The 15,982-nt window shown below is 34.8% G+C and overlaps 2 protein-coding genes across 6 annotated transcripts in view; one reads left to right on the plus strand and one right to left on the minus strand.

Annotated features, from left to right (window-relative positions):
- Ano3 (anoctamin 3) overlaps nucleotides 1-15,982 on the minus strand; it is a 245,044-nt gene that overhangs the window by 63,655 nt on the left and 165,407 nt on the right. For all 5 annotated transcript variants that reach the window (XM_052726591.1, XM_052726589.1, XM_052726590.1 and 2 more), the window contains 2 exons: nucleotides 15,641-15,737; nucleotides 8,118-8,178 (listed from right to left, as the gene is read on the minus strand). In XM_052726591.1, the coding sequence (XP_052582551.1) occupies nucleotides 8,118-8,178; nucleotides 15,641-15,737 (158 nt within the window). The remainder of the gene's footprint in view (nucleotides 1-8,117; nucleotides 8,179-15,640; nucleotides 15,738-15,982) is intronic.
- On the plus strand, nucleotides 712-8,108 carry Muc15 (mucin 15, cell surface associated). Its single transcript, XM_052726594.1, has 3 exons — nucleotides 712-1,680; nucleotides 3,593-3,742; nucleotides 6,651-8,108. The coding sequence occupies exons 1-3, from the start codon at nucleotides 891-893 to the stop codon at nucleotides 6,809-6,811; spliced, it is 1,101 nt and encodes a 366-aa protein (XP_052582554.1). The 5' UTR covers nucleotides 712-890; the 3' UTR covers nucleotides 6,812-8,108.

Here is a 15,982-nt window from a genome sequence, read left to right on the forward strand (position 1 = left end):
TCAATACCCAAAGGTTGAAAACTGCTATACCACAAAGATATTACTTACTTTAGGCCAGATACTGTTCTGAATGTTTCTTCATATTCTATTTGATTTAGTTTCAAAATAATACTGTAAAAAAGTTTGGTTACCTTGACAATAATATATTAACAACTTATACTAATGATGATTCTATAAGTTATTTATGACAGAGGCCTACTCTAATTTTTCCTTTATCACCTACTTCTGTGTTAGGGAACTTCCATATTAAGCAGAATGGTGTGCTTGGATTAGCAAGGTCACCATCATGGTTTTATTACCTAATAGTGCCATAATGTACCTAGGTAAAATAGAGTAGTAATAGTAATAGTAATAGAAATTAGTATTTTACATCACATACCATCAACCATATTCTTCATTTATTATAACACAGCTGCTATCTCAACTTCAATGAATTAAAAGTAAATATGAATAAAATGTATTCAAGGGAGCTTTGGAAAGACTTCCTTTATAGATATAAGAATGGGACATTTAGTGTGTGAGTAGTAGAATCATCTTCACAATCAGCATTCAAAATAACATCTCTGTAAAGAGAATGCTTTCTTAGACAGTTTGAAGAAGCTCTGCATGTTCTATATTTACAACATTAAAAACATTACTTAGCAGCCTATGGATATGCACATATGTTAATAAATATCCTTTCAAATTGTTTCAAGCTCAGTGATCTTTGAAATAGCAGTATCTATCTTGACAAGGCTGTTCTCTGCCATTTTCTTAGAAGGAAAGATTATATAGAAAATAGAATTTAATGGCACTGGTTTAAATCCACAATCCATCCAAAGCAATCATTTTAGAATAAGAAATATATTATCATCTCAACATTATGTCTCCGTATTTTTTTCCTTTTAGTAATGAAGATCCATAGAAAAACTCAGGATGTTCTTAATAATTTAAATGATTGTTACTTTTCTTTCAGATTCCTCATACTAAAACCAATACCAAAGAAGGCTACCATGTTGACCTTAGCCAAAGTTGCATTGATCTCAAGTCTGTTCATTATGTTACCATTTGGGAGGCCTCAGAAACAAAATCCAAGAAGAAATGCAACTCACTATACCATAGAAGATTTGAAAACAATGGGAAACAAATCCATTCCTTTGGAAAGGAGCACAAACATAACTTCAGAGAATGAAAGTAGTAATACCTCCAAACCCATGGTGACAGATGCCTCTCTTTTGAATCTACCCACAATCTACAAAACAAGAAATTCCACCAGTAACTGGCTAACAGCTAGCTCTACTGAGGATCCAAGACCCACCTCTACATATTCTATCCCTCCCTTGGCTCATGGTTTTGTTTCCAAGTTGCCTTTGAACTCATCAACAGCAGATGTAAATCCTTTACAAGTCTCAGCACATTCCAATTCTGTACATTCCACATCACCAGACAACTTTACTTGGTCTCTGGTCAATGACACCATGCATATTCCTGACAATATTTCCAGTACAGCCAGTATCCTCCCTCTGCCTCCAATGACCACACCCGTGACCCCTTTGACAATCGAACCTACTGGATGGCTTGACACAAACGATGACAGCTTTGCTGGGTTTACCCCATATCAAGAAAAAACAACTTTGCAGCCTACCTTAAAATTCACCAATAATTCAAAACTTTTTCCCAATCCATCTGACCCCCAAAAAGGTATATATATAAATAGATTTAATTTCTTAGCTATGTAAGGCTGAATTTCTAGAGAAGTCATTTAAATTAAATCCAAGGAGTGCCATTCTAGGAAATGCAGGCTATTACAGGGGTATGGGTCATTCTTACCTATGAGGTGTAAACAACAGAAGCTGTGAAGTGGTTTTAGGACTTAATTGAGCACATGCTAGTTATTAGCAGGTAGGAGCATGAGGAGAGAGTGGGACAAAGGGTGATGATGGGAAGTAAAAATGCTACCTGAGGCATCAGGTAACAGCTTCCATTGACTCTTTAGAGACAATCTGGACTTTCAGGTGCTCTCAGGAATCGTCTACTAATGAGCTTTAAAATATATGCTTGTGAGCTTTGAAACACTGAACAAAATGAGTGCGTTTATAGATTATCTGACCCCACACAGTGACTATAGGATAATAACAGAGCAGTGGCATTCCAAGAATTACCAGGGTAAGCTTACCACAGGAAAACATTCTTAACTTTTAGTTTAATATCTAATGAGAATCATATAAATATAATTTTGGATCACAGCATTATTAAATAAACATTTGTGTGATTCCCTAGAAACTGTGTCTAATTTAAAAACATATAGTTGGAAAGCTATCAGAGGCTGTATTATGCATTTATTAAGCTTAATTTCTCCCAGGGCTGCATGTTTGTATGCCTAAGTGACCTTACTATTTTTAATTAAAACTTCTTATTTTTTAAATGAACTCAGTGCCTTCTGATGGACTTTCTTCAAGACTAAATTAATTAAAACATATAAACACATAATCAGATTGGCATTTGTAAGCTATTGTCAGCATATGGGAAACATTTTAACTTCTAAAATCTAGGCTTTTTAAAACAACATGATAGCAATATACTGTATGTACATACGCTTTCATTTTTAATTTTATAATGTTCCATGTTATGAATTTAACACATCCCATCATTCTTGAACACCCTTTTATCCATTACAGAGAATACTTAAAATGTTTATCTGTCTAAACTCAATAAATAGATGTTGTGAATATAGAGCACTGACCCATACAATAGCTCTTTTATCAAAGTTGTTAAGTTTGCTTCTTTTTATTGTAACAACCTTTTTTTGTTTTTGTTTGTGTATTCAAAATGATTTAATTTTTTTTAGGAGTTAAATCTGGTATATAGCTTTAGAGAGCCTAAGAATAGCTTCATTATCTAATTAATGAACTTCTCAAGACACTTAAAAGTGCAGTTGGTATCTAGAGAGGAGGGACGGTAGTAGTTTAATGATTACTTAATTTTCAGGTCAAGAATTCCACTACAGGGTAGAATACAATACAATTTTAGTTTTCTGATATAAGCAGTCATTGCAAACATCTTGGTTTGTCTGTTGTTTCTTTCATTTGCTTAGTTTGTAAGTATCTGATATCAAAGTAGATTGCTTCTTCTTTTAGTATCTTCTGCTTGACATTTAGTAGCTGTGTTATTTATTACTCACTTACTTATTGTTTTTTATATATATTATATATTATACAAAGTCAGATTCATTTTTATTTTAAATTTCCTCATGGATTCAGTGTCCATAAAAAGCTTAGTGAATCCAGTGTTAATTACTGAAATTAGATCTTCTACAAAATATGGCAATTTAGTACTGTTGGTGATAATAAGTAATAAGACAATTATAAATCAAAAACTTGGAAGTATCTCAAAGAAGGTAAAAATGTAGATGTACAGTTTTACAATGAACTGTTTTTAACCACTATATCACAAATACTGAGTACATGATACATACAGAGACACACTGTCACCATTACCTAATTGTTAAGACATATCAAATCTTTTATATATTGTGTCCTTGCATCTGTATTTTCATTTGTTGAATAATTACTTTTCTATTTCTGAACTGTAACTTGTTTTTTTTTTCTTCCAGAGACTAAGAACACAGCAATAGTATTCGGCACCATTTTAGGGGCAATTCTGGGTGCTTCCCTGCTTAGCCTTGTTGGCTACTTATTGTGTGGACAACGGAAAACAGATTCATTTTCCCATCGGCGACTTTACGACGACAGAAATGAACCAGGTAAAGACAGCTTTCAGACCGTCACTCCCACACAATGGTTTTAGTTAGGTGACCATGCTCTACCTAGGAAGGAGTCAGAGCTGTATAACAGAAGCAGACAAGATTCATTTGGACCCATTTCCTTCGCCAAATTATTATTACTATTAAATATTAATGATAATTTGCATTACTTTTTGTAACACCTAAAAAATACTAGGAATTTTTGTTCATTGTATTAAAACTGACCTTAAACAATGTTTCCTGAATCAAAACATATGTGCAAATTTTGAAGGCAGTGATATGAAATTCTTAAATGTGGATCTGAAATTTTCAGGTAGATGGAACTAGAAACAAAAAAAAATCTTCCTGAGTGAGGTATCCCAGACCCAGAAAAAAAAATTATGATCACTTTCTTAATCAGCCATCATCAGAGAAGAATCCTCTTGCAGCATATGGGAACAAATAGAGACCCACAGGTAGATATTATGCAGAGTGAGACATTTTGAAACACTCAGCCATAAGTGGGATGTCTCTGCCAAACCCTTCCCCTCAAGCCTCAGGGAGCCCCACAGGAGAGTAAGGAGAAAGGTTGTAAGAGTCAGAGGGGATAGAGGACCACCTAAAATAATGCCTTCTATAGCAACATGATCAGAGTTCATATGAACTCATAGAGACTGAGGCAGCATGCACAGGGCCTTCATGGGTCTGCACTAGACCCCGTTTAGATTTTATGGCTTCTAGTTAGTCTTTCTATGAGATTCCTGAGTGTAAGAGCAAGTGGGTCTTTTGTTATTGTGCCTTATGTTGGGCTCTTCTCCTTCTGTGTGTTTGTTTTGTCCAATTCCAATGTGTTAGTCTTTGTTTTTATCTTATTATATTGTATTTATTATTATCCCTTAAAAAGAAAACAAACAGTTCTATTCAATAATAATAATAATAATAATAATAATAATAATAATAAAAGCAAAAAACAGAAAACAGATGTGGCTCTGAAACACACTGTCGGAAAGCTCCATATTTTTAAATAAATATTTTTATTTTGTAATTAATTTAATTTTACATATCAGCCACGGATTCCCCTGTCCTCCTTCCTCCCACCCCTCAGTCTCCCTCCCCCCCAATCTACCCCCCATTCCCACGTCCTCCAAGGCAAGGTCCCCCTGGGGAGTCAGCCCAGCCTGGTAGATTCAGTTGAGGCAGGTCCAGTCCCCTCCTCCCTACACCAAGGCTTATGTACAGAAATAAAAACATCATACCTTAATTCAGAACTTTCCCACTCATATAATGCTTTTCTAAAAGCCAAACAGGCTCTAGAGATAGTTCAATGGTTGAAGCACTTGCTTCCTAACGGTAACAACCACAGTTCAGATCATAGAACCCATGGAAACTTCTGATAAATGAGCCTGTAATTTCAGCACTTGTTAGGTAGAATTACCCCAAACAAGGTGACTAGTGATCCTAGTCTCACTGCCGAGATCTGCATTAAACTGAGAGACCATGTCTCAATGTATAAGGTGGAGATCCTTTAAGGAAGACTCCTGACATCAACTTCCAGGCTCTATATGCATACATGTACACATGTAAACATGCATAAGTATAACACACACACACACACACACACACACACACACACACACACACACACAGATTAAAAAGCAACAATAATATCTGTAGCTGATATAAATAGATATACTAAATAAAACAGAGAGTTTGATATATATTATTCAAACCAAAGATAAATGAAATCACTACAGACATTTGACTCTTCTCTCTCTCTTATGCTCTAGGAGAAGGTCTCTTTTCTTGAAAAGATTTCTTCCCTCATAACAGATAGTTACTTGCCTCTAATGAGTCTACTGGTGAAGTCCCATTGAACTTTCATGAGTTCAGTTCGTCATTGATATATTACACATATTCAAAATCAAATCCATTTACCGTAAATTCAGGATAATTCTGTTTATGGGTTTCTACTAATCCAAATGAAAGAAAGTGACATGTTTCAAAGTTAAAGAGGAGGATTTTAAAGTTTTCAAATATATATTTTTAATAAGAAACATGTCTTATGTACATAATATAAAAAATTCATTCTGTCAGCTTTTTACTTTCTAAGTAGTTGTGATTAATGCTTAGAGGAGCAAGGCAAACATGAGACCTTTTTTAATCTCTTTCATACAGTTTAGGAGACTTCTTCAAAAACCCAGAGTTCCCAAGACGCTAGTTTGTAAGCAGACGGCTTAATAAATAGGCAGGCAACATAATACTTACAGGAATAATTAGATCACTAATCTAATTAGTAATTAGTCCCTGCTTGCAGTACTGTAAGATGCCCAGTACAACCTAGGTTTTCTCTGAAAAAATGTACTCAAGCTCATTAAAAAAGTATTTCACTTTGCTAAAAAATGAAACAACAATTTGAATCATCTATCAGACTCTCTTGAGTGATTACCTGGATCTATCAGATCAGAGGGAAGCATATTTTCATAAACTCCTTTCTTCCTTTTACACATTCACAGGGTTGACTATCAATGTATTAAGATAATCAGTAAATAATGATGTTTTATTAACTGTCCTAATTTAAAAAAATTGTACCAGAGATTGAAACTACACAATTCAAAGTTGATTATATATATGTATTTTCATGTATAAAATATTGGTATGCTTTGTTGAAATGCTTTTCTTACTTTCTTAATTTTGTGTCCAATTTAGAACTTTAGAAATACCAGTTTTCTTATTCATAGAAATAAATGTGTCATGTAAAAATCTACTTATCTAATATTTCAAAAGTAATGTCTGAGAAGCCCACATAGAAGATGTGTCTGCTCATCACCTAGAGCAATTCATACAGTCTGATCATGTAATTAGGTGGCTGAGCATTCATCATTTAGAATATCGCCATAAAACTATTTTGTTATTTTTACTTTTTTTTCAGTTCTGCGATTAGACAATGCACCAGAACATTATGATATCAATTTTGGAAATTCTAGTTACTACAACTCAACTGTGAGAGATTCATCCATGCCAGAAGGTGGAGAAAGTGTGCATGATAGCATTCCCATGGATGATATACCTTCACTTCGAACCTCAATATAAAACTAGGAGAAGAACGGCTACAGAGGGCAAGAGTTCATCTCCATCGTGACCTTTTAATAAATTCACCTTTCAAGAGGTTCTGCAAGATCATTGCTGTGCCTTCTGCACAGGGAGAGCTGCAAACGCAGGAGCTGTGCAGCAGAACAGCAGGTCCATCACCTAAAAGCTTTCTTTCCTTACAGTCTTCAGAGGGCCTGAAGCATGCAATATATAATCATACTTTGTATTTCCATTTATTTCTCTAGAAAACCCTTGTGGAATAAGGTAAAATTAATACACATCACCATGGCAGCACTGGATAATAACTTAATAATAACCATTCTTCACACAAAATCTGGGGACCAAAACTACATGTTCTTAAAATATTTGGTGTTTATACAAGAAACTAGAGTTAACTCTTCACTCCTCTTGTCTGTAATAGAGAACCACAGAACAAAACAAGCATTTTCTTGGGGCACAATTTGGATGGTAATTTTTTTGTTTGTTTCAAAGCCAGAAATATGATATGGTAAAGTTTCTGATCCTGAGAAATTAAGGCAATAATAATGAAAGCCGTGTCATCTTCTAATACATTTCACTTTTCTACAACAGCACACACACACACACACACACACACACACACACACATGGTCAGTCTCTTTGGTTGGCCAGTTGACAATGAATGCATTCAGCAGGGCCAATAAGAAAACCGACTCCAGCCAGGAAAATGATAGCTTCCCTAAAAGTCCTCAATGTTTTAAGCAATTCTAAAGTGCATGAGTACACCTCAGGTTTCAATTAATTAGGCACCTTAAAATCTCATGAGAAACATGAGGAAAAGGCTAAAGAATACTTATACATAATTAGTCTGATTTTAACTTGCTAGCTAGAAATTGAATTTGCGATACATTATACATTTTTGTTCAGTCATATGTGAAACAGTCTGTCCCTCTAAAGGTATGAAGCACAAGGCAAAACAACAAGTAAAATCATCAAGCCAACTCATCACCACTTCTTGTACCAGTAAAAATACAAGAAAGTTAACTTTAGTTTTAGTTTGTCTCTGATAGTCTAAGCCTCGGAGATTAGATTATTAAGTAAGAGTTAAATTCCCAGTGAGTGAATGTATGAAGAAGGCAAAAAAAGTAAGTATCATCCTAGAGATTTTATTGTTGAGTCAATACATAGTGTGAGTGGCACTTACATGTGTACTTGTGTGTGTGTGTGTGTGTGTGCATGAGTGTATGCATGTACACATGTGTATGCAGCACAGAAATACTATTAGAAAGTCAGAGTTGGAAAATAAGTAACAAAAGAGAATACTTACCCCATATTGCCATAAAAATAGCAAAGAAGACTGTCCCTCCATTATCAAACAAATATGTTACCTTAATAAAAAAATAGAAACATTAATCATACTAATGATTGTACTAAAATACAAGTTATTGCTTGCATTAGGTACCATGATTTCTCCCTGGATTCTACTACAACGTTGTACAGTCTATTAATCTGCTGACCTGGGCTCTTCACTGGTCCTCCATTAGCTTATATAATTTACTCATGGGAAGAGAGGAGGAAGCAATAGATTTTCCTTCTCTCTTCCCTCTGATTCCTCTGTACCCCACCTTCATTCTGGACTTTTAAGTGTTTCTAGATTCCCAAAGAAGCCATTTTGTACCATAGTCAAACACATTATACTGTGAAATATAAGTTAAAGCATTACAGGCTTTGTTTTCTGTTAGCAAGTTTCCAGAAAGGGGAAGTTACAAAACACAGAAATCTGGTAGTGATCAAGCTTCTTCAACTGAATGCTGTCATGGTATTATTTCTGATCTTTCATGTCTTCCAAAATGTGCCATGGGTCCAGCAGTGATTTATTTCATATGAAGAATTTCATCTTAAGTTGTTTTAAGAAGTTTTTCATAAATCATCAAGCACTTTTTTAATCAGCTGTTATCTGATATAAAGCTTGATAAAGGATGTAAAGTTATTCAATGTTATAGAATATAATTTTCAGTACTCAAGGATTGATTGATTTTTAATAAAATTCAGATTTAATAAAATCTGATTTACTGATGCTTCTTTTAATTTGCACAACACTTTGCCCAGGAATTAGTGAAAGTAAACACTTGGCATGTAAATAAATACCATAGAAATAACAGCAGTCTTCTAAATATTCATGGGGGATATATTGCAAAGACTTCAGGACTTCAGACTGTGCTAAGCCCTGTTTGCTAAAATTTAATATATAAGTCTTTCACAATAAAGAGATCAACAACAGTAGCCAAAGATAGGATGGAGCAAATATAACAACATACAGTAAATCATATGTGACTGTGGACTTCCTCACATGCACAAAAATCTTAATAACATTGTACTCACCATTCTTGTGGAAATGGTGGAGATTAAGTGAAGTAAGTGAGGGAGCCATTGAGGCTGTATGAGGCTACCATGCAAGGGTTACTTGTGATACTGGGAATATAGATCTGTTACCCAAAGGCTTCTGTATAGCTAGCAGATGGGTAGCATATACTACACAGATATGCAAAGAGATGATTCCTGTGCCAAGTAGGATAGAATGGAATGGAATCTAAAACCTATGAATAATTTAATGCTGGATTTTTCATTTAATATTATCAAAGTTCAGTTTATCAGAGTTAAATAAAATCACAGAAAATGAATCTGCCAATAAGGAAGGCAATTGTATAGAGGAAAATGACAGTATTATCTCCAATGACAATAAGGCAAATCATGGGTTAAATGACACTTTTTTTGTTGTTGTTTTTTTCAAGACAGGGTTTTTCTGTGTAGTTTTGGTGCCTGTCCTGGATCTTGCTCTGTAGACCAGGCTGGCCTTGAACTCCCAGAGATCCGCCTGGCTCTGCCTCCCCAGTGCTGGGATTAAAGGCATGCAACCCCCCCCCCCCCCCCCCCCCCCCCCCCCCCCCCCCCCCCCGGCTCAAATGACACTTTTATAATTGAAGTTAGTGTAGAATGGCATCCCCCTTGTTCAGTCTATATGGTCAAGAGGGTTTCAAATGAGGACATTACAATAATGCTAATGTATATTTCAACTGTAGCCTTTTGAAAACGTTATGAATGATGCTTAGCTCAGTGAAAGAGAGCTTGTCTAGAATGCACAGGAAAGCCCTGGGTCTGATCCACGCAGCATAGCACAGAAAAGAAACTATGAAGTAAGCTTAAGGGTTTGTGTAAGGTACAAAACATCCTTTGTGGTTCTAAAATTTTATTTTAGTTAAGGCTGGAGATTTCTAAAAATATTATGTGTTGCTTTTCCGAATAATCATTATGGACAGCAGGGACAAGGATCATAGAAAAATTTCCCCACAGAGCTCATAAAATTACACCCAGCAGGGGAATCCAGTCTCTTTGTTTCCAGAGACACCCAGCAGAGAGACCTGAGCTGTCTCAGTAGTTGAACAGCTGTCAGTTTCTCCTTTCAGACAGGAACAGCCTCTCAGAGTGCTCCAGAGACTTTGCATGTGAGGATTTAAAGGTCACAAAGAAATAAGGGTTTCCCCTGCTTCAGAAACAGCCATGCTTATGGAAACCTGTAAGTAAAAGGCCATAATTAACAAAAAGAAAAAAAACATGCTTCTTGGATACGATTGCTCATAGATTATGTGGCATTCATTTTTAAAGTGATTTCTATTATCTTTTAAAAAGTTCAGTAATAGGCCTTTTAGGTATGTTTGAGCTCAATTAATGGTTTAGAAATGTATTATTCAATTAAAGTGGATATATGTAATATTAATCATGGATATTTTATTTGTGGATTATATACATATGACAGAGATAGAACTAAAATAAGAACCAGGGAATATTTCAAAATTTACAGGAGTGTAACAATGTTAAAATAATTTTGTGAGCTTCACAACTTGTTTACATATGAAAGGTATCATGATATTGGAGATCAAAGTGATAAGCAATTAGCCTTTGCCTATAATCCAGTTACTAATTACTTTATGTTACTGACAGAAAAGCTGCTGAATTAAAATGGGGAATACTGAGAGAGGGATCAAGATTAGATCTGAGGTAATTGGAAGGAGAACTATGAGCTTTGACCTGTCTAACAGGAAAAAAAATTGCTACTTCAAAGAAAACATCAAATGAACCTTACAAAAATACTTCAAGGAGCATAATAGACTTTTCTAAAAACAACAGAGGCTTGCTCTTCCTAAAAATATACATTTGTGATGATTTGTTTTATTTGAAAATAGCTTGCCTTTATGACTAAAGAGATGTATGAACAACCATTTAATTTTACATTGTTGGTGTGGTAATAATGGTGGATAATGTAAGAAGGGAGGCTGTACTGACCCCACAGTATAAATTCTCTATGGTGGTTGATGTCTAATTTAGCTTTGAAATCTGAGCACGGTTAGTCATTGATAAATGTTAGTATTGTTTAAGGACACCCCCTTCCTATGAGATTGGAATCTTGAGTCTGTGTCTCCTCTGCTGTGGCTATTGGATCTCCTCTAACAGACCTTAAAAGGTTTGGAACAGCATGATGCCCAGAGAGTGAAACACTCACCAAATCTCATCTACAGTAAATGAGCAGGGATCTCCTGAGCTCATTCAGTCCTGTAGGCCAGGCTATCACTGATAGCATGCTTCTGAGGGGATTGGAATTTAGTCTGGGATGCAATTCTTTCTTACCTCTTAATCTTTAACTCTTGGGTAGCAGAGAAAATGCATAATGGTCTATATTCAACATACCCAGATGCAAAGTACACCAAATACGGAAACTTGGTTTAGTGCTCATCTTTACAAAATAATCTTAAAATGTGTTCCTCAGAATCACAATCAGATCCACATGGATCTGCTCAACAGGTAGATTTCTACATGTTATTCTTGACTAACTGATTTTAAGCTTTCAAATACTGGGATTTGGAGTCTTCTATTTAAATAAATGTCCTCTGTAATTTGATAGGTGGTCTGGTAGACTCTTGAAATTTCTTAAAGGAAAAGTCTACTGTCTCTCCTATTTCTGTTGTAGTTTTATAATCAATATATAGCTTGAGTCACGTATAGGTATTGAATAAATATTTTCTAAAAAAAATAAAAGTTTAGTACTTTAAGGGAAAATTATGAATGAGGGTAGTTTAAAGGATTGAGTTGTTTTTACAACTACATGAAACATTGAGTGACTAATTATTTTACCTTCAGAAACAATCATAGCATTGCATGAATTGATAGTATAGTGTTGTGTTTTTAAATGGATGCACAAATATCACTAAATTATTTAGTTAAATATATTTTTTAATATGCACATAGGTTTATTTGAAATCTGATGGTATGTATCAATAATTCCAATACTTAGACTGAGGGAGGGGCATCAAAAGTTCAAGGCCAATTTATGCTACATAGACCTTGTCTCAAAAAAGAAAAAAAGTGGTTTTGCTGTTGGAGGCCCAAATTTTGCAGAGCAACAAGCTGGAAACTGAGGTATGATCTCTAAAGATGTCATGTGATATTTTAATTTCTGTAGTTTTCATTGTTAAAATCAAAGTAGTCAACTGAAGGAAATGTTGATGTACATATGTGTGTGTGTGTGTGTGTATAAAACTTTTATCATATGATAAATGCAATTTTTACATGCAAACACATATGCATTTTAAAACTAAATTATGATAGGCTTTAATTTCTTCTCCATGGTCTCAGGAATTGAAGGGTGCCATGAGGAACTGAAGTAATAACTTACACTATCTTGGGGCTAGTGATGTAAATCTAGACTGCTTAACACCTGAAAAAAGGGTTTGCTTTCCTCCATCAAATACAGAATAATCACGATATTTATAGGTATAAAACAAGTAGCTATATAGTTAATATTAGATAGAGAAATGCAGGACCTTAAATACTTCATACACACAGAACTTATTTCTTGTTGCAGGAGGCAGTGTTTTCTTTGCAGGTTGCCTCTTGTACATTCTTTATAAATTTTCAAACAAGTTCAGAACTATGTCTGTCTTTATGTGTATCTTCTCTGTTTATACTGGATATTTGTAAAAGCCCCATAGCTTTAAACATTCTCGGACAAATTCTCTACTTTTTAACTCTGACACAGATCTTTAGTGTTCATGTCTTGCCATTATTAGATTTTCAAAGAAAATTTAGAAGTAATAGAAATAACGTATATCTAGAACTTTGATATCCCTAAGGCTATCATACTTTGGAACTTCATATGGCAGTTCATAACTTCATAACAGAGTGGCTCATACATCTGTCTACTTTTGTCTTTGTTATAACTAATCTGTGTCATCTATATGTCCTACACTGGAATTATTCAAAAAGTGATATGAAAATACAACTGTAAAACATGATTTTCACATCTAAGACTGTATCATCTTTGTTGGGCCTTCCCAGAGAACTCAAAAGTAAACAGTTTTATAAAATAATTTTGTGGGGGGGGGGCTAGAGAGATGGCTGGAGAGTGTTTAAGAACAGTGTCTGCTCTTCCAGAGGACCCGGGTTCAATTCCCAGCACCCACAGGGCAGCTCACAACTGTCTATAACTCCAGTTCCAGGGGATCTAACACCCTCACATTTATATACACGCAGGCAAAACACCAATGAACATAAATTAAAATAAAATAAAATAATTTTGCAAACTGTTTTAAATGTTAATTACTCAAGATAAAAATTGAGAAGCTAACTTTACTAAGTTTTGGTTTGTGATAAAGTGATTAACTATTGATATCACATTCAACTCTGTGAAAATTATTTGTTATAGTGAACTCTACTTCTAGACAAGATAGACCAACAAGAATCAACTTTACTCCTATGTTAGAAACAAGCAAAACTATACAAAGTAGGTACAGCAACAGGAGAGGTGGGAAAGAGATGATACTTGAGATTATTTTCCTAAAATAATTCCAGGCATACAAAGAACTATGAAAATTAAAATATTTTAATTAAGTCATTTGATGATAATTGTGCATCAAGTGGGCATGTATATGAGGAAACTACCTGAGATCAAGGATAGAACCAAGAATGGACCAGAGTTCCCCAAGCACCTACTTCCATCAGCCATTCTAGAGCTCCCCATCATTTCTGGTTCCTTAGCACACTACACAGCAAAGTCTTGCTTCTGTTGTAGAAACAATTAGATCTAGACAGAGCACAGCAGTAGTCTAAATTGAATATTTTGAAAGCAAAAGTCCCCTTCCAGACATCAAATGATTTTCAAGTAACTAGACCATAATGGGATACTTCTAGACATCTACCAGAGTCACTACAGTGTACAAAGATTGACATACCGAGGCTTGGTGGCTGTGTTGGAAACAACTCTAGGACATGACTGCAAAGACACGGTATATAATGTAGTTGATAATGGGTTGCTTAGCTGTTTTCCAAAGGGTCATTCTGTATATAGATTGACTCCCTAATTTTAAGGTAACAGGGTGGAAATGTAGTCTACTTTAATGTTTAGAGTTGGAGCTTTTGAGAAGTGATTAGGATTATACAAGTCATCAGACGAGCCCAGTCCTTATGAAAGAACTTTTGACCTTTTGAAAATGAGAGGGTGACCAAACACAATGTCACCCTACGCGTCTTACATTGTGCCTCTCCTCTGCATTAACTTAGGAGTCTGTCAGCAAGAAGACCTTTACCAGGTGATACCCTGGAATGTCATACCTCAATAATAACGAACTAAAATCAACCTCACAATAAGATAAATTGGGTTAATACAAAAGTTAACAATAAAGCTATTATATAACCTGACTATTCTATTTCTAGATATTGACCAAAGAGAAACAATAATTGTCAGTTAGAAGCTGTGCTTAAAATGGGAAATGCATTAATATGTGAACAAATAACAAATTTTCATATAGAGAAAATGAAATAGTATTCAGCAATAATGAGAATATTCTGTTGATAAATGCCACATTGTAAGATGAATTTCAAAACTGTTACAGTGTACAAAATAAGTCATAAAAATTCATACCATTTAATACCATATACATGAAAGTCAAGAAACATGCATTCTTATTAGTAATGACACATTGCAATTGGTTACCGAAACAGATGAACTTGCAGAGAGATTGTGTGGGAGAGGTGGGGAAGGATGAGAGGGTAAGAGGGTACACAAAATCTTTTGGAGGTGACAGACATGTTCATAATCTTCATTGTGGTGATGTGCTTCACAGCTACATATGCATTAACAAAATGTACCGATTTTTATTTTTCAAATGGGTCTAGTCTAGTTTGCTATGTATTAATTATTCTTCAATAAAACTGTTCTGAAAATAAAAACTGTGAAAATTGCTATCATTTTACATTTGTATGAACCTTTGTTCACCTAGGAACTTTTAGAAATTTTGGAATGTGATGACATCTAGATTCTAACATAGAGATTCTCATTTAATGGCTTTGGGATGATGCTTGCTCTTCAAGAGTTTAAAAGACCTTCAGGTGATCTTGGTAGACAGTAATATGGGACTTTGGGAAATGATATTTCATTTCCTCTGTGTGGCTAGAAGTATTTTAACTTAATAAATTCACGAAAGATATAAATTGAATCATCACCATGGAAATGATGATTCTCATAAAATGAATCAGATATAATGTCAAGTGGAGGTTTGTATCTAAGATGTCAGTTATCAGTTATAATAACACAAGAAGAAAAATATATTTAAACAAAATATATTCTCTTACTAATTGCAACAGACTGATTTTTTTTCAGCTATCAATGACACTGATGATTGTTGAAAACCTTGTAGACAATTAATTTCTGCAGAAAAACTATTCACTGGGGAACTTTCTACTACCTAATTCTTAGAAAAACTGGAGCTCAGGACAGAAACTGCACAGCCCCGTACTCACCTTGGCATAGATGCAGCTGTCATTGAGTCTCTGCAGTGAACAATTCTTGTCACAGAGAGGGCACATGAAGACTTCGGTGGCTTTACAAATTTCTTGGCTTGAAAAATCAAAGGAAAAAAGTGTGAACCTCTGTCTTAGCCCCTGCAGAACACACTACTGGAGGGGCAATGCAGAGAGGGACAGGGAAGAGATAGGAAACAACCGGGATAGAGTTAGACCCTGGCTTCCACGTAAATATTTTATGATGCTTGTGACAGGAAGGTCTTTGTTTGTTTCTTTAATTTTAGAAACTCTGACAAATAATACAATATTAATAGATCATATATTAACTTGTATAATACT

This window comes from Peromyscus californicus, unplaced genomic scaffold, assembly GCF_007827085.1.
Source record: "Peromyscus californicus insignis strain IS unplaced genomic scaffold, ASM782708v3 Scaffold_7__1_contigs__length_154581171, whole genome shotgun sequence".
Classification (NCBI taxonomy): domain Eukaryota; kingdom Metazoa; phylum Chordata; class Mammalia; order Rodentia; family Cricetidae; genus Peromyscus; species Peromyscus californicus.

Coding starts and splice junctions, on each gene's coding strand:
- Muc15 (XM_052726594.1), top strand. CDS start 891: ATGAAGATCCATAGAAAAACTCAGGATGTTCTTAATAATTTAAATGAT. Junction 1,681..3,592: donor TCCATCTGACCCCCAAAAAG/GTATATATATAA, acceptor TTTTTCTTCCAG/AGACTAAGAACACAGCAATA. Junction 3,743..6,650: donor CGACGACAGAAATGAACCAG/GTAAAGACAGCT, acceptor CTTTTTTTTCAG/TTCTGCGATTAGACAATGCA.